Source organism: Hemiscyllium ocellatum, chromosome 1 (genome assembly GCF_020745735.1).
Source record: "Hemiscyllium ocellatum isolate sHemOce1 chromosome 1, sHemOce1.pat.X.cur, whole genome shotgun sequence".
NCBI classification, from domain to species: Eukaryota; Metazoa; Chordata; class Chondrichthyes; order Orectolobiformes; family Hemiscylliidae; genus Hemiscyllium; species Hemiscyllium ocellatum.
Genome location: NC_083401.1, coordinates 108,811,035 through 108,829,838, shown reverse-complemented (window position 1 = coordinate 108,829,838; position 18,804 = coordinate 108,811,035). Strand labels below are relative to the sequence as shown.

At 38.8% G+C, this 18,804-nt stretch overlaps 1 protein-coding gene across 3 annotated transcripts in view; it reads right to left on the bottom strand.

The window, feature by feature from the left end:
• The window catches only part of arap2 (ArfGAP with RhoGAP domain, ankyrin repeat and PH domain 2), a 309,350-nt gene that overhangs the window by 54,135 nt on the left and 236,411 nt on the right, over positions 1 to 18,804 (bottom strand). For all 3 annotated transcript variants that reach the window (XM_060825023.1, XM_060825033.1, XM_060825042.1), the window contains exons 22-24: positions 18,238 to 18,343; positions 7,067 to 7,214; positions 3,315 to 3,383 (exon numbers count right to left, since the gene is read on the bottom strand). In XM_060825023.1, the coding sequence (XP_060681006.1) occupies positions 3,315 to 3,383; positions 7,067 to 7,214; positions 18,238 to 18,343 (323 nt within the window). The remainder of the gene's footprint in view (positions 1 to 3,314; positions 3,384 to 7,066; positions 7,215 to 18,237; positions 18,344 to 18,804) is intronic.

Sequence of the window (18,804 nt, the reverse complement as noted above, 5' to 3'; positions counted from 1 at the left end):
AAAACCATAGCGTATTAATATTGAGTTGACAGTAATGAAGTGGTTTTGTGAATCTGATATCAACAAATGTATAAATTTCCCCTGCTATACCATACATTTAGTTCTCAGGGAAGGGAGCAGGCTCCCAGAGCCATGATTCAATTGCCAATTTCCTCTTTCTTGTGGGTTAACGTAAAAGGCTATATTATCCTAATATATTTATTTCCAGCATGAACTTGAATATTTTGAATACAAAGGCCATTGGGCCCCTTTTCCACATCAGCAACAAGTATTGTTGCTTATTTAATAATAACCCTGTAATGGCAATATAAGACTATAAATGCTAGCAACTACTAAGAGAAAGAATTCAATGAATTTGTCCAGAAAATGTAAGCATTTCAATAAGAAGTAGTGTTTGGCCTTCTCCTGAGTGCACAAAGTGTCCATAGTGCAAATGAACACTGTATTCAAATTCCACACTACAGATATTTTATCATGTTGATGTTAATGATACTGACAGAATGTAGCTGTGTGGTTAACACTATTATTTTCTAACGCATCACAATCATAAAAGATTCTTATTCTAATGAAATACATTAAAAATTAACAATTAGTAGGGAAGTTGGGAATGGCTTTGTTATGAGCTATTAAAATGTGCATTTTTCAGACTGATTAAAATTTGTAACATATAAAAATGAGTTACATGCAAACCCTTTCATCTCAAAGCAATCAGTTAATTGCAAATGCAAGCAATGAATTCTTCCAAAATTATTGTTTTATTTTCAAACTAATTTTGTTCTTGAGATATGGGTAACAGTGACAATACTATGCCTTTAGCAGGTATATTTTGTCCTTTTTTTAATGAAGAAAGGTTGAGACAGAGGTCTCCTGTGGTCTGTGCAAAGCCATTAAAATAAACAGCTGGTGAGGCCTTGGTTTTCTCTTTAAAAGGTGGAAGAATTGAAGCAACATGAATGGGAAGGATCAAGCTCCCACAGAACCAGGAGTTTTAGCTTTAGCTTTCTGTAGTTGCTGGGGTCTTGAAGCTGGATGTGGAAGCTCTTATTTCTCTCTTTGTTATAGCTAAAAGCTGAGGTTCTCTTCCTGCTGTTAGAACTGCATGTGAAACAATTTATTTTACAGAGGAGGGAAGACCTTAAGGAGTTACTCTGGCTGGTCCAGGGTCATTTGCAGCAGAATTTTACTAGGCTGGAGCAGCAGCTATTTAGTTCAGGCTGGGTCTGAATGTTGGCCAAATGGTGGGGAGAGCACAGCTCGAATGTCAGTAAAAGGAGTGTCAGGGAGCAGTGTCCAAACATTGACCAAGGAAGGAGAGCAGAATGCCAGTCCCAAATATCAAATAATCCAGGGATGAGACGGAAGGTAAGGATCACAATGTTTGTGTATTTGCAACTTTATCAATCACTGACCAAGTTTATTGGAGTTTATTTTTGATCCTAACAATAAACAAGCAGAGTGGACACTCAGGAGGTTTCTGTAAAAGGGAGGTAATGAAGTTATTTGTTATGAATGAATACAAAGCAGTCTGCAAATTATTCCCCTCGGTGGCAATCTGCAGTCTGCATTTAAATTTTAGGAAGGTTTTCGAGAAGCTATTTGCAAATTACATTTTTTCTAGTTATAGAAATACTAATTCCTAAAAACTTATTATTCAGATTGTGGTATTTTTACCTCAGATATGAATTTAACTACTTATTTTGGTGAAAACTTAGAGAAAGATGATCAGAACTATATTTATAATAAATAACAAAAATAATTTATTGATGTTCAATCTTTGCTTTTAATACTATCTTATCCACCTAAAGATGAAAACAATTCCCCCCCCCGCCTCAAAGAAAACACAACTATAGAAGATCTGATAGTACATAACTGCAACATTTAATAAAGGAGTTAGAGAGATAGAAAAAGGAGCTCCAGAAAATAAGTGTTCTTTAAATACGGTATCTTCTTCATTTTCAGTAATTTTAATTGTGGAATGAAATACCAACAGGACTGCTTCAAATGTGAAAGATGGTTGAAAGATTGCTGCATGGGTTTAAAGCAGTTGAGCTGACACTCATTGTAAGTGTTATTTACACAGCTATTTGCTCAGGCAGTGGAGGAAGTCTAGTTACAAATGAGCTACAGCCAAGGGGTGTGTACAAGTGGAATTCTGGTCAACAACAGGTTGATTTGCAGCAGGTTTGTGGACTAATTATTGATGACAATAGTCTCCTGCCTGCCGACAAGTTGGCATTTTCAGTCGCCCCCAAGAACATCTGACAAAGAGTTCTCGAAAATAAATAATTTTAACCCCTGTCATCCATCCTTTATTATCCCATAATGGCAGTAAGGAACCTTTGCAGGCTTTGTGGTGATGAGATTATCATGATAGGAAAATCCAGGGATTGTGACCTGGCAAAGACAAAGGAAGTCCAGCCTGTGTGATGTGTAACCTGCACAGGAGATTAGGATATTCCCATAACATTTTTAATGTTGTTCTTCTCTGTGGTAGATGCTGTAGAGCTGTCTAACCTGGGATGTCAAAGCAAGCTTGGTTAATCGCTGTGGGCAAAGTATAGTTAGTACACATAGAGGTCACCAGGGAATATGCCAGGTTCTGTGATAGGGATGTGAATCATGTTGACAGTTTTATCCTAGGTGACATTGATTAATGAGTATTCTATCACACATCTCTATCTCTTGTAGATTATAGAGAAGTATAGAAGAGGCAGGAGGTGAGTGACTTTTTAAAAATCACAAAACTCCTGCTCAGCTAGAGTAGACTGTATGAACAGAGCTTACAGTCCTGTTTTCTCTAAGTTTGATTTAACATGAGAAATAATATTAATGCGAACAGGAAAGCATCAACTGAGAACTGGGCTTACAAAAGGACAGATATAAGAAAGAGCCATTCCAAATGCAGTCTAAGAGAATGCTTACAAATGCAAGCCTTGCATGAATATGCTAAGATACAATGGTCCAACTCGTTTTGGATCAGTAAACTAAATATCAGTTCATTTTTGGCCATAGGCACCCTGTCAAGAAAATCACAACTGCACTAAAACATTAACCATATCTCATACTGTGTGTAACACAGCAATTTGGATTACCTAATTAATGAGCAGTGGATCACAAATCAGTCATACATACAGGTAGACGTCTGTGTATACAAATATATATTTAACGCACCACACTACAATCTATAAAATTAACTGCATCACTTTAAATATTAGTTATAAAAATGAGTAATTCACTAAACAAAATACAACTGACAGACAAAATTACAAATGTATCAAACATACATAAAGAGTTAAATGTTGTAAATCCCAAACCTGTGTGTCTTTCCACGTTGTTATGAAGCTGTTTTCTATCTCCATCTGTTTCACTTGGTCTTCATTAACCTATTTCAAACACAAAAATACTTATCAAGAATTAAAAGAAAATTGGAGTTAAGTAGCTGTACGTGGCAAAAAAAAACATTCACCACACCATTCAATACATGATAAATATGTGAATTGGGAATAGCTATCCTATATTTACTCAGTAAATCTGACAGTAGTCTCCTCGTCCCTGATTCTCAGTTACCTGTTCTTTATGTTTTTACAGGTTTTTTCTAAATTAAAAATTGATTTTTGCAGTTCATCTGGAGTGTAAGAGGACTTCTGATTATTGACTTACTAAGGTTTTCCAGGAGAACCAAATAGAAAATATAAGTGAGAATGAAAAAATTGATGGGAAAATTCTTGTCAGAATCCATTAAGTACCATTTTCTTGACGGTTTTTCCAACTTTGCTTGTTTTTTTATATCAGTTACTGAGTTTGATATTTATTTATATACTTTTTCTGTGCTCTTTAAGCCAACATCTGGGGTATTTTGTAGGCTTCCAGTAGGTGACTGCCAAGGCCAAGGCCTGTCTCGGTGATTCAGCTAATAGATACCTTTTGAAAACTGAGTTTTGAGTTTGCTGCTGGCTCAGGATTCCATCTCCTTTCATTTTCTCTCTGCCCCTGAAATGCACTTGCTTTCAAAGAAGGCCAATACATTTTTCTAACTTGGTTACGCCAGATACAGTGATCCAGCATCGCCCAGGAAACACAGCTGTATCAAAACTCCGAAGTGAAGACTTTGGTGTCCTTGTAGCATTTCCTTTGACTGCCATGGAAGCACAGCCCAGGCTCAAGCTCTCCTTAGCAGATTCACTTTGGTGAGTGACTGCTGTGTATTTTGCATTACACCATCAGTTCAACTCAGTTGTAATTGTTTCAATTTGTGAGGATACCTCGCATGCTATCTTAGATGACCACCTCAGTATTTTGTCCTGTTGCACACACACACACATATATAATATATATTTTATATATACATATAATATATATATATATTATATATAATATATATTATATATATAATATATATTTTATATACATATATATTATATACATATATATAACTGATACATTCAATGCACATACAATAATACATAAATGTAAATACAGACACATATATCTTTAATAAACATTGTTTTCTCTGCCCAGCTTCTTTATTCAGATGACGATAGATTCAGGTATCTAATATCCACTGTGTACCCCAAATATTTAACTTGGTCAAAGTCCATCTCCAAGTATCTGCTCACCATTCCCCTCCTCCACCATTCCCCTCCTCCACCATCCCCCACTCCCACCATCCCCCTCCTCCATTATTCCCCTCCTCCTTTGTCTTCATCATTAATACCACTTATTCCTGATTGCTATCAGTTCTGATGATGTCATTGGAATTGAAACATTAACTCTGCTTTCTTTCCACAGATTCTGCCAGACCAGAGTTTTACCAGCAATTACTGTTTTGGTTAATGCGATTGAAACTCAAATTAGGAGTTACTTTTATAGCTTTCATGGCACGTTACTGGTAGCAGAGCAGCCAGCATGATGTGCAAGTCCAGGGGGTGATTGGAGTTGGTGGGCCATCGAACAGGAGTAAGGAATTCACCCTATAACCCCGTGCAAGAGAGGTCCCATGTGATTGGGCCTGATGTATCACAGGAGATCTCTGAGGCAACAATAAGGAGAACCCCTCCTGGTAGATTGCTTCTGTTTGTATGTTTGGGATTCCCCTACTTGATCCCACCAGAGTCTCTAAGCCAATGAGAAAATTTCATAGGATCAGGTGTAGACCATTTAGTTCCTTGAGTCTATTCTGTATCCAGCTTACTCAGAGATCTGTATGGCCATTACATTTATCTGCATTGCTTCAGATTCCTCTAAACGCTTACACAAATAAACCTAGTTAATGTAATCTCTCTTCATAATTAAACCCTTTGAGGCTTCATATAATTCTGAGTAATCTGCACTGTACCTTTTCCAAGGTCAATATCTCTTTTTTGAGATTCAGTGCCAAAACTGAATTTGACACTTCTCATGAGTTTTAAGAAGACTCTATACAACCTCAGAGTTATTTACTTTTTTTTAATCTTTCAGTTATCGCCAACTGGGATTAAAAGATGTTAGGAGCCATTTATTTTAAACAGAGGGCAATGAAGCATGGAAAATGTTTTTCAGAACAAGTCACTAACCTGAAACCATAATTGGTTATTTCTTCACAGATGATGCCTGAACTGAACATCTTCAGCATTTTGGATTTTTTTCCATTTCAGCATCCTTAGTATTAAATATTTCAGCACTTGTCTCACAACTGACAAACTAAGACTGATTCTTTTTTTTTGTTTTTATTCATTCACGGAATATCGGTGTCACTGGCTGGGCCAGCATTTTTCGATGCCTTGAGAAGATGATGGGAAGCTACCTTCATGAACATCTACAGGCTATTTGGTGTAGGTTCAGCTACAATACTGTTAAAGGAGTTTTCTTGGATCTTGACCTAGCAACACTGAAGAAACAGCACTGCGTTTCCATATCAAGATAGTGAGTGACTTAGAGGGGAACTTGCAGGTCGTGGTATTGCCACGCATCTGCTGCCCTTGTCCTTCTAGATGGTAGTGAATGAGAGTTTGGAAGCTGCTGACTAAAGAGGCTTGGTGAATTCTGGTGTTTCTGGTCCATAGTACACACTGCTTGTACTTAGCATCAGGGTTGGACGGAGTGGATGTGGTGTCAGTCAAGTGGACTGCTTTGTCCTGAATGAAGTTTAGAAGCTTTACTGTTGTCGGAGCTGCACTTATCCAGGCAAGTGAGGAGTACTCCATCATATTCCTCACTTGTGCCTTGTAGATGGTATACAGGCTTTAGGGAGTCAGGAGGTGAGTTACTTGCTGCAGAACTTTCAATTTCTGATCTGCTCATATAGCCACAGTATTTATTTGGCTAATCTAGCTCCGTTTCCGGTCAAGGGTTACCCCAGAACTTTGATAGTGAAGGCCCCAGTGATGGGAATGCTATTGACCGTCTTTCTTCATATCTGTTGATGCTTCTCAAAACCAACTTGTTTGACCGAGCTGTTAGGTCACCTCTCCCAAATTGCCCTTCTTTGACTTGGGGTCACCTTTTTTTCTATTCTGTGAAGCACTTCGAGAATATTTTCTACATTGGAGCTGTTATATAAAAACAAGTTGATGTTGTACTGGTATTCTTTCAGACTTTTAACAGAACTTGCAAACTTAGTGAAGTTTAGGGGAAAATAAGTAAGAATTCATATGGCTAATGTATCCTTAATATTCTGACTCTCAGTTTCAAAGGAAGGAAATTTCCATCAATAAAATGCAAATGCATCGTCTGCTCTTATCTGTTAGTTGTGGTCTTTCATATTTTTCTCTTTGTACACAATTCTGCAAGGCCAGCAGGCCACATATGACAGAATACTTACTTTGCTGACATAAATTATACCAAAAATGAAAACTTTTAAAAATACATTTTAATGGTCAGATGAGGTCATGACTAAATCTGAGTAAAGAGAGCAAAAGTCTCTGATTTATAGTTTTGTAGTCAGCACATAAAATGTGTCCAATATCATCTTTTGTAAATGCATGTTTTATTTTTAGAAAAATCAATAGAAATTATTAATTGCTTGATTTAAAGAAGTGCAATGTGTGAAGAATGCATGATCAATCTATTCCCAAAAACATATACTTACACCAAAAAGTTGAACATACAAATTGATCAGATCCTCTACGACATTAACTTCTTGTTTGGTTTGACCTTCTGTTTGGAATAAGTAGGGTGAAAACACCTGAGACAAGCTTTGTGTATTCATCTGATTCATCTTTGAACATTTCTGTACCCTGTTGGTGGGTGAGGGGGGAGAGAAGGGGAAAGGAAAGTAAGATAATATGCATGCAATGTGACGACCTGAATGACACTCTCTGGAGCTTCATGTAAACCATGACTTCTTTGTACCCGAGGAACACTATCTGAAACTTGAGTGGTATAGAGCTACCTTTTCACTACTGTATAAGAAAAAGCCGTTGGAGCAGGCAGTCTAGATAAATTACAGTGTGGAAACAGGCTCTTCATCCCAACAAGTCCACACCAACCCACCGAAGCACAACCCAGCCCCTTACATTTACCCCTTCACCTAACACTACGGGCAATTTAGCATGACCAATTCAGCTAACCTGCACATTTTTATTTGGACTGTGGGAAGAATTCGGAGCCACCCAGAGGAAACCCACGCAGACACGGGGGAATATGTAAACTCCACACAGTCAATTGTCTGAGGTGAGAATTGAACCCGGGTCTCCGGCGCTGTGAGGCAGCAGTGCTAACCACTGTGCCACCGTGCCACCTAAGCCACAGTTTTAAAAGGAAGGGTGAGTACAGAACAGGTGAATTTTGAATGAAGCTCAAACTGCACACCAAAAATATGTAACCTAGGATCCAGCTAATCTGAATGTTTGAATACCGGTATCTTACCCAACATGGGGTAGCTCCACTACCTCACTAACAGGAAAGAATAAAAATTCAGTGGCAAGTGGCTTCAGCAGGAATCTGTAGGAGCAGTGCCAAGAACATAGACCTTCTATCCTTTCTAGCCTGCTAGCTATGGGAGGAGACCACTATTGATCACCACTTGTCCCATTCCCTCATGCCTCTCCCACCCAACCATGGTAAGCAAACTGCCCTTGAACTGACAAATCACATGACCAATGGTAAACAAATGAGGCTGGTGGATCATTTTGCTGTGGTGCTCAAATCATCTTGCCCTGTGATTATACTCCAATTCAGGCACAATCTAATTGCTAGGATTGTCAAATATCAATCACGTTCTTGAGGAACACACTCAGAACATAAGTTGTAACTTGGTCAAGTCTTTGATCATCACGCTTCGCAAAACCAATAGAGATTTTGATAAGTAAAATCTGCTGCTTGCACTTACCATTCTTGTCATTGCTCCTGTACAGAATATATAGAGGGTGAATGAGCATGGAAAGTCTATACGTTGACATAGATCATCAGAGGCCATGGGTTTGGGTAGGAGATATGAGTTGGCATTGTGGGCGGTGGCCATGGCCAAGTGGTATTATCATTGGACTGTTAATCCAGATGGCCAAGTAATTTGGGGACCCGGGTTCAAATCCCCCACGGTACTTGGTGAAATTTTGTGGGTGGCACGGTGGCACAGTGGTTAGCACTGCTGCCTCACAGCACCAGGGACCTGGGTTCAATTCCCGCCTCAGGTGACTGACTGTGTGGAGTTTGCACGTTCTCCCCGTGTCTGCGTGGGTTTCCTCCGGGTGCTCCGGTTTCCTCCCACTGTCCAAAGATGTGCGGGTCAGGTGAATTGGCCATGCTAAATTGCCCGTAGTGTTAGGTAAGGGGTATATGTAGGGGTATGTGTGGGTTGCGCTTCGGCGGGTCGGTGTGGACTTGTTGGGCCGAAGGGCCTGTTTCCACACTAAGTAATCTAATCTAATAATTTAGGATAGACAGATTCATGACTTAGCATATGGGTTGATGTACAAGTAAGACCTTATGAAGTTATATTCTGAAATTTTCCCATGTTCAGACTACTCCACCAATGGACCATGAACATCAAGCCCTTGAAAAGCTGGCCTGACTGCATTTAAGAAGTGGAGGGTTTGAGAGGTTGAAGATGCATGCACCAAAATGGAGCCAGTCATGTCAGTAATGCAAGGTGTGTTTTACTATCTGCATCCTATGCACACCCAGAAGTTGGGGGTGGCAGGGATGAGGGTAGGTATCCAGAATTAAGTCTAAGTCTTGACTGCCATTTTTAAAAGGATCACAGAGTATCCACAACTGTGTGCAAGTCCGGGCCTCAATGTTTCAATGCTCTTATAGAGGATAGCCATTCTGCATAGCTCTAAGTAAGTGGGAGAAATGGACAACTAAGTGCTAAAAACAGCCTTGAGCATTGAAGATGGTATTTGCGAGTTATAAAACTAGACATGGTAAACAAAGAAATGGAAAGTAGTTCTGAGCATTCTGTTCCACACAGGCTCTAGCAGGTTACAGAAGACAAAAGTTAACTTATAAGCAGGCTATTAGCACACAATTTGGATGAAAAAAAATTGTTTTCATTGACACTTTGTATTAAGGGGAACCTTTAAAGGACAGTAATGTTGTAATAACATAACAGCCCGGTCTATCCATAATAGGGAATGTGAATAATGGTGACTAAACGATATCAAAAGTGCAGATGGAAGTAAATGACAAGTCACCAAGTATGGACCTTGTCGAAGCAACAGGCATTTGACTTGACTGGATTGTTTATGTAAGACTTTGTGAAACATTTTGAGGCATTATTGATGGTAGCTCTGTGGTTTTGAATCTGTTTAAATAAATCCACCTCTCTCAGCAGAGCTTTTGTCTGAATGATTTGTCAATATCATTTAATTCCTTGGTTCAGCTTTAGTGAAGTGAGGTCTCAGGAGGGAGGCCGTACAAAGTCAACAGAGAATCCTTTGATCCCATGGTTCAAAAATTTAAAAAAAATCATCTAAAGCTTCACAGAATAAAAGATAACTTTATTTCACCTAATTATAATGAGATTTAAACAACTGAAGGTAGGCATTTTCTCCTATTAGTCTGAAGTCTATGCAGATTTGTCTCAGATTTTAGAAGAGAATCCAATTTCAAATGCTGGAAAAAAACTTTTCCAATAATGTTTTGGCAATAATTATGATAAATACATAACACACAAAATATTCCATCAAAATTTTTATGAATTCTGTTCTGGTAACTTTCTTATTTAGTAAAGAACTTTGGGCTACTGATAAACTTAGGTCAGTATCTGGTGCATCTGAATATATACTTTAATATTGAAATTTAAAAGGAAAAAATGCAAATGACTGAAAAATCTCAGCATGAAAATAGCTAGTTGTGAATGAAGGATGGCAATATCAGACTTTGCTTTTTATATTCTTTCATGGAATGCAGGCATTGCTGGCAGAATCTGAATTTGTTGCCCATTCCCTGATTGTTTTTGAACTGAGGGTTTCATTGGTTCAGTTTTGAGTGTGGTTGACCAAATTGCTGTGGGTCCGGAGTCACAAAAAGTCAGGGCAGCCTAGTTAAGGATGGCAGATTTTCTTTCCTAATGGACAATATGTGAAACAGATGCATTTTATGAGTATCAATGAGACTAGTTTTCCATTCCTGATTTTGTAACTGAATTTAAATTCCACCAGCTGCCATCGTGGGAGGCGGGATTTGAACTCACACGCACACATCCTCTGAATTACTAACCTAGTGACATTATTACGACGTTGCCCTCTACTGTTAAAAAAAGTTGAAAACCAACTCCCTCGCAACTGACAAAAAAGAAATGCCTTATGACCAATTATTTTCTAATTTTTTTCTTTTTCATTTTATATTTGTTTAAACTTCAGGCAAACAGTTATCATTTAATGTTGACTTTTACTTAAAATAATTTGACAATCATCTTCCTTTCCACACACATATATATATGGAAAGCAGCACTGTTCAAGTTCTCACATTACATATTCTCCTTCCATAATCTCTTAAGAATTGTCTGACTTTTTATGCTCAAGGTGAAGGATGTCACTGTTGGAGAATGGAAATCATTTTCCCTTTTAGCCCAGTGTCAACACTCTAGGGTCAAGTGTAGCCTGCACAACATACAGAGTTAAGCTTCACTTAAAGTGTTCCAAAAATATACCTAACAACCATTTTAGATAACCTCGTACAGCAGTGTACATATTTATTTTCTACATCAGGTGTCCTAGAAGCTTCTCTGAAAGACATTACAATTCGTTGCCAACCAAATATCACTATCTCCTAAGAGTTCTGTTAAGCAAACCCAAATTAATTTCACTTAGGATGCTAGGTCAAGAGAAGAGATATTCCCCCATCAGTTATACGTGCATTCGAACTCCAATCCCAGGTGATGAAAGAGTATCCTCTCCTTTTGTTTCATCCATTTTCTGCTTCTTTATTTCAATGTTCTGTTAGTTTCAGTGAACAGATGATATCAGTAAAAATCATCTACGTTCTATATTAAAGAAGTTAACTAACAACTCAATGCAAAACGTGAATTGAATTTATACACCACTATTCTAAGAAAACTGAAAATTTATAGGTTTATCAAAATGAATCACTAGGAAACAAGAAAATTCAATATATTATATTTATTCTCTGAAGCGTGAAATGCATCAAGCATCAGTAAAATGAATTGATTGATTCAGCGTGCACTCTAAAAGCACATATATGCCAATGCTAACTCCTTTCTAATGCTTTTATTGTTAATAAACCCCAATATATTAATATTTAATTGATTTCTACAGATTTCTGAGCACAAGAGTAACATATTAACCATTAGGCATTCAGTAAAGGGGTCATGGTGAGATTTTAACAGTGTAAGAACTGTGCAGGGGAACAGTTAATATGGAGCTGGATCCTGATCGGTCCAGCCAAGACAATTTCTGAGTAAGATAGTTCCTACGATAGTGACTTCCCTTCAAAAATATATCCTTGCCTATAAAGCACTTTGGGACATCTGGTTGAGAAGTTAGAGTCTATAGTACTGGAAGTCTTCCTTGTTTGTTGTCTCAGAGTTTCATTCCCAGAGATCAGGAATATTAGAATAAATGCTGGTGGACCCTACAGTATTATCTTTTGAAAATCCACACATACTTAAGGTAAGAGAGGTTGCTCATTCAAACCTTAACTCTCTGTTTATGTGAGTTAAGAGAGAGAGAGAGTTGAAAAACATGGTCACAACTTAGTGACACATTGTTTGAGCACTTCTGGTTGGACCAGAGAGCAAAATATGAAATGAACTCCAATTCCAACTTCACTAAAATGGTTCTGAGTAACACTGGGTGAAATCCATGGAATAACCAAACAACATGAAATGTGTGGTTTGTAATGTTTTCCAGGAGCCAGCTCCTGTAGTTTAGCAACAGGTGCCCTTCAATCCACTTTAAATTTTACATTTTTTGTTATATATTTACAAGGCATAGAAAGTTACGGATTGAACAGCCTTTTCCTATGCTTTATGATTCTCCCCAAACTGAACAGTATGTGGAATTGACAAAAACCTACAGTGAGCACATTTTGTTTTCCCAATTTGGAAGTTGTTTTACAACTCATCTATCTTCATCACCAAAACTTACAGCTGAATCAATAGTTATCCTTGCCACATCGACAGTAATGTCGAAGCCACATCCTTGCCACATCGACCTGTTAGTTTATAATCAATATGTCTCAAAATCTAATAGACAAATTTTAACTAAACTTGGTATCCTGAAAGAGTGCAATCTAATCAGAAAGATTTTGACATTAGTGAAGATGTATACCTGGATTTTGGAAGGATCCATTAACATTGGGAGATTGGACAAATTTATATTTTTTAGGCATGTTGTTAATGGCCCAGCCACTACGGTGCGATTTGACATAGTTGACAAAATTTAAGCAGAGTTTTCAGAGCGTGTTGCCAGTTGGGGATTATTCTGAAGGCTCTGAATAAGTAGAAGTTTCTAATAATAATTTCAAAAAGACTTATTTTCAAAACTTGAAGGTTGTAGAGCATTAGCGCAGCAGGGAAATGTCTCAGGAGGAACAGGGTAATTGCAAAAAACTTAACGTGGTGAAGAAGAGGTATATATTCTACTGAGATATGCCTTCACCTGTCTGTTAATACAACACACACTTATGCATAAGACAACTGCTTTATTGTTTTCCTTTATTTCTTTTATTCTTTGGTCCATATCAATGCATGCTGTAATTACTTTTGACAGAACATGATGTTTGGCTCTATGAAACTCAGACCATAGTTTACAATAATATATACCTTGGCATGGGGAGAAAAAGGCAGGAAAATAAATCTAAGCTATAAAACCATATCACATCTATTCTTCCTTCATAATGCCAATGCCAAAGACGAACTGTGTACCTACATGGATGGTCAGAGGCTAAATCATCATCCTCACTCCTGCACCCCTCCCCCCCCCCCCAACATACTTACGTCTGAATCTAGATAGACCTTCTAAGTATATCTGAAGAAGTAAAGGTCAAAACCAGAACAACTTATTAATCAAATTTGATAGAACTATATTGGGTACTTCTGCCACAATACTCTGGACTTCAGCACTTGCTGTGCCAGAATACCATGTACATGTCTAGCAAAAGGTCACCACACACACACATCAATGTCTGCTCTAATTTTGGAACTCTCCACACAAAACCCCTTCCTAGTACTGCTGCCCTCACAAAATTGACTCCCCAATACATCACCCTTTGATGAAAATTCACAAGCTGTTTGAAACCATCCATGCTGCACCTCACTTGGCATTTTGTAAAGACCTGTTCAATCCAACTAATTCCCATTTTCCATCCTTGCACCCACCCAGGGCAACATTCCTGAGAAAGCTCTATCAGCAAGCAGCCTTTGGATCAAAGAATGGGAAAGATGAAAAATCACTAAAAGTTTCTTCTGACAAACCTCAGCAAGCTTTGGACTACCATGAAAAGTATGGTCCCTGTTAAAACGGGTTTAGGCCAAGTCAGGGCGCCTGTACAGCATAAGAGGTTTGTATTTGCAAAGCAACATGGACAGTGCTGCATATCACAGAGGAGTGTCTGCTCCACAAGTCAATTGGCAGAATAAACATCAAACCCAGAAAATGAGAAGTCTATCACTTGTCTTCAGAGAGTTGCATTTACATAATGCATAAAATAATCAGAATACATTCACCCTCAGTAAAATGGATCAGCTCCAAGACATCAGAGTATGACTTTTCATGAGGAAGTCAGAAGCAAACATGCAAACAACGATATCGCTCTATCTTTGTTCAACAAATAAGCTACGACATAGGAAAATGAAAATTCAGAACTGAACTGAAAGCACAAATCAACAAACCTCCACTTCTGGATAATGGACGTGACAATATCTCAGTGTAACAAAGTTTAGAGAATTCCATCTGTCAGACAGTTATAAGTTCATAAGATTTAGGAGCAGAATTAGGTCATTCAGCTGTACAGGACATTAGTTAGGCCCCTGTTGGAATACTGCATGCAATTCTGGTCTCCATCCTATCAGAAAGATGTTGTGAAACTTGAAAGGATTCAGAAAAGATTTACAAGGATGTTGCCAAGGTTGGAGGATATGAGCTGTAGGGAGAGGCTGAACAGACTGGGACTATTTTCCCTCGAGCGTCAGAGCTGAGGATTGACCTTATAGAGGTTGACAAAATCACGAGGAGCATGGACACGTTAAATAGACAAGGTTTTTTCTCCCCTGGGGTGAGGAATCCAGAACTAGAGGACATAGGTTTAGGGTGAGAGGGGAAAGGGACCTAAGCAGCAGTTATTTCATTCAGAGAGTGGTTTGTGTATGATATGAGCTGCCAGAGGAAATGGTGGAGATTGGTATAATTACAGCATTTAAAAGGCATCTGGATGGGCATATGACTAGGAAGGGTTTAGAGGGTGATGAGCCAAGTGCTGGCAAATGGGACCAGATTAGATTAGGATACTTGGTCAACATGGACGAGTTGGACTGAAGGGTCTGTTTCCGTGCTATGCATCTCTATGACACTAGGATTTTAAAGATGTTGTGGCACTGGAGACAGTTCAGAGGAGGTTCGCGAGATTGATGCCAGAGATGAGGGATTTGTCATTTGAAGAGAGGTTTAACACTTTCGGCCTTTATACTCTGGAATTTAGAAGAATGAGCGGGGATCAAATTGCGGTATTCAAGATGAGAAAAGATGTGGATAAAATAGACGTGGAGCAGATACTTCCACTTGTGGGGCATTCTAAGGCAAGAGGTCACAGTCAGGATAAGGGTAGCAAATTTAAAACAGAGTTGAGGAGAAACTACTTCCCCCAAAGAGTTGTGAATCTGTGGAATTCGCTGTCCCAAAGTGTGGTGAATGTTGAGAGAGTGAATACACTTAAGGAGGAATTAGACAGCTTTTTAATTGATAATGGTTTCCTGCCTTTTCTCCATATTCCTTCATCCCATTACTGATTAAAAATCTGTCTAACTCCTCCTTATATTTACTTAAATCCTCCTTACATGCCTTCAGTGCTACGACATGTTCCCTCAAATAAGGGGATCAAAACTGTGCACAATACTCCAGGTGCGGTCTCACCAATACCTTGTATAGTTTCAACATTACTTCCTGACCTTTATATTCTATTCCTTTAGTATTAAAGCCAACATTCTATTTGCTTTCTCTATTATCTACTGTCCATGCACACTAGGTTTCTGTGACTCATGATCGGATACATCTAGATCCCTCTGCACTGGTGCATCCTGAAGTCTCTCCCCATTAAGATAATAGATCGCCTTCCCATTTTTTCAAACCAAATGCATGACCTCACACTCATCCATGTTAAACTCCATCAGCCACATTTTGGCCCAATCTCCGAATCTATCTATATTCATTTAGGAGGTTCTTAATTCCTCATTGCAATTTACCATCTCGCCTATTTAAGAAATTGAGAAAAAAGTTAACATATATCCCTGGACCTGACCACACCATTAGGATTCTGTGAACTAAATAAAGAATAGTAATGCTATGCATAGATTGAATGAGGAAAAAAATAAATAAATGAGGACAAATCAACTTAGGGGTACATTAGATTGATCAGTTAAAAATATAATTGGGAAAGAACAGAGAATATGCTGACTGTCCAACACCTATCGACTTCACAATAAGGAATTAGAAAATAAGCCACACACCTGAAAATAAAGGTAAATAATAATTCTTTCCAGTTAATTGTAGGGCAGCTAATAACATCCTACAGTAATATTTCACCGAGGTCAGAAAAATAATGCTGGGAAATGGATCAGTTTGCTGGCCATCCATTTCCGAAGGTGTTCTGTCATATTTACAACTGGTTATCTGGAACTGAACAGGAAGAATTCCACCTCAAAATGTCAAACCGCTTCACTAAGTCTCACAGGCTAGTCAAGCTATTGAACCGGATTCAGTTATTGGATTACCCAGTTTGCAATAAAGAATTAACTTGATGCCAAGCTTGATTGCCAGTGTGCCATCTCAAATCTAAACAGACTGTGCATGGCTTCCAGAAGAAGAATTTTCGCTAGGTGGTTATTAAATAGCTGATGAGAATCTTTCTATTAGTACAGTTAAATAATTTTATTAGTGCTCCGCTGTGCTACTATTAATGATTGGCAAGATCTCTGCTCTCCAATGAACTTACAAGGTATCCTTATAATATCATGAAAGCCCCGTACTGGATTTGTGTCTGATTCAACATGATGTGGCTAGAGACCATCTGTATGGAGGTTATACGTACTGGTGGACTTTGCTGCACAGAATAGCAGATTAAGCAACATAAAAGCTTAGTGTTATTTTAGATGATCTTGCACACATGTGCTCGAAATGCTCTCTGTTATTGCCATACAGACCTTCTTTCGACACATGATGAGATCCAATACTGATCTCCAAAGTGAATTTATGGTGGTTTGCTCTGAAGTGCCATTGAGTACCTCAGCAGGTCAATGAGGAATTATTTTTGTCTGTGTTATTGTCAGAAAGACGACAACAATTCATTTGCTTATTGTTTGGTAACTTGAGCATGGATTTAAACCTTATCTAGATGGATCATGAGCCTTTCAGAATCAATAGATAAAGCATCAAACTACAAGAGGCATTTGGATGGGTATTTGAACAGGAAGGGTTTGGAGGGATATGGGCTGGGTGCTGGCAGGTGGGACTAGATTGGGTTGGGATATCTGGTCGGCATGGACGGGTTGGACCAAAGGGTCTGTTTCCATGCTGTACATCTCTATGACTGTATGACTCTATGACAACTGGCCTCAATGTTCTGACACTAGCTCTAACACTTCATACCCTTTTTACATGCACCGTCTGGATTCAGACATGCCTGCAGTCACTGGGCAAAGTGTTTGAGGGCTTTCAACATTTGGAATCTCTTCTCAAGCATCAGCCATCACCGTAAAGGGGAGGAGGAGTGAAACTGAACAATGCTCAGCTAGTTTCAACAAGATTCCACATTTTAGATCAGAATAAGGGTAAAGGCACTGTTTGGGATTCACCATCAATGGACTTATCTAGGGAACTTCTCTATGGAATTCACAGAGATCTTATTAATTCCTGGACATTTTATGTTCTGATGAAGGACTGTGGGCGGCACGGTGGCACAGTGGTTAGCACTGCTGCCTCACAGCGCCAGAGACCCGGGTTCAATTCCCGCCTCAGGCGACTGACTGTGTGGAGTTTGCACATTCTCCCCGTGTCTGCGTGGGTTTCCTCCGGGTGCTCCGGTTTCCTCCCACAGTCCAAAGATGTGCAGGTCAGGTGAATTGGCCATGCTAAATTGCCCATAGTGTTAGGTAAGGGGTAAATGTAGGGGTATGGGTGGGTTGCGCAGGTCGGTGTGGACTTGTTGAGCCGAAGGGCCTGTTTCCACACTGTAAGTAATCTAATCTAATCTAATCAATCCAAAATGTTAACTGTTTCTCTCCACGGATTCAGCTTTACCTGCTGAAGTTTTAATCATTTTTTGTTTTCTCTCACAATCATTTTCCACTTCTGGCTAAGCAATCTCTAAACAAATGGCATTTGATATATTTTACGTTGGAAAAAGAGGCCATGCAAATTATGTCATGAACTAAATCCTCCAATCTTTGAGGAACTTGTATGTAATGTATGAAAAAAACCATTGAATCATTATTCAATTACAAATTACCTGTTAACTTGTGCCTACCCCAGAGAAGGGCAGACATATCCCATGTATATTTACCTGGAACTATTGATGCATTCTAACATGAACAAGGGGCATGTAATGTTCATACTGAAGCTACAGAAATAAAACTCCACATACCTGTAAAGGTGACCAATCAGTGCTGCAAGAGTAACCCGGTTGACACGTGGTAATGTCTGTATTAGCATTCGATACTTTTCCAACCGTTCGTTTTCGTTTTGTACATCTAATGACAAAAGGCAGTTGGGGGTTAAGCACAGACATAAAGCTCACAAAAAGTCAATAAATCAAATGGACTTAATATAACTGAAGTGTTTAACCATATGTCTGTTTTTAAAATTACAAGCCTGATTACCGTCCTGGCCCTTTCTTCATATACGATCACACACCACCTTCATGAGCACAACTCATTATAGAGCAATGCCCTTCGTGACATAGGTAACAGGTTGCTTAGAGCTGTGAGTTCTCTCACAGGGCTCCAGCTCAACCGCTTTAATGAGATTATAAGCACTTTATGGCATGGAAGGCTTTGCTTACAGAATTCTGCAGGGAGTTAATTTTCACTTTCCTCGAAACAAACAAAACTTTTATGCAATTCAGCTTTCAATGAATTCATCTAGCAGTTCACTGAGCACACACGAAATACCTTTGCACTCTAGGGCTTTATGATTTATGGAGCTCACTGTG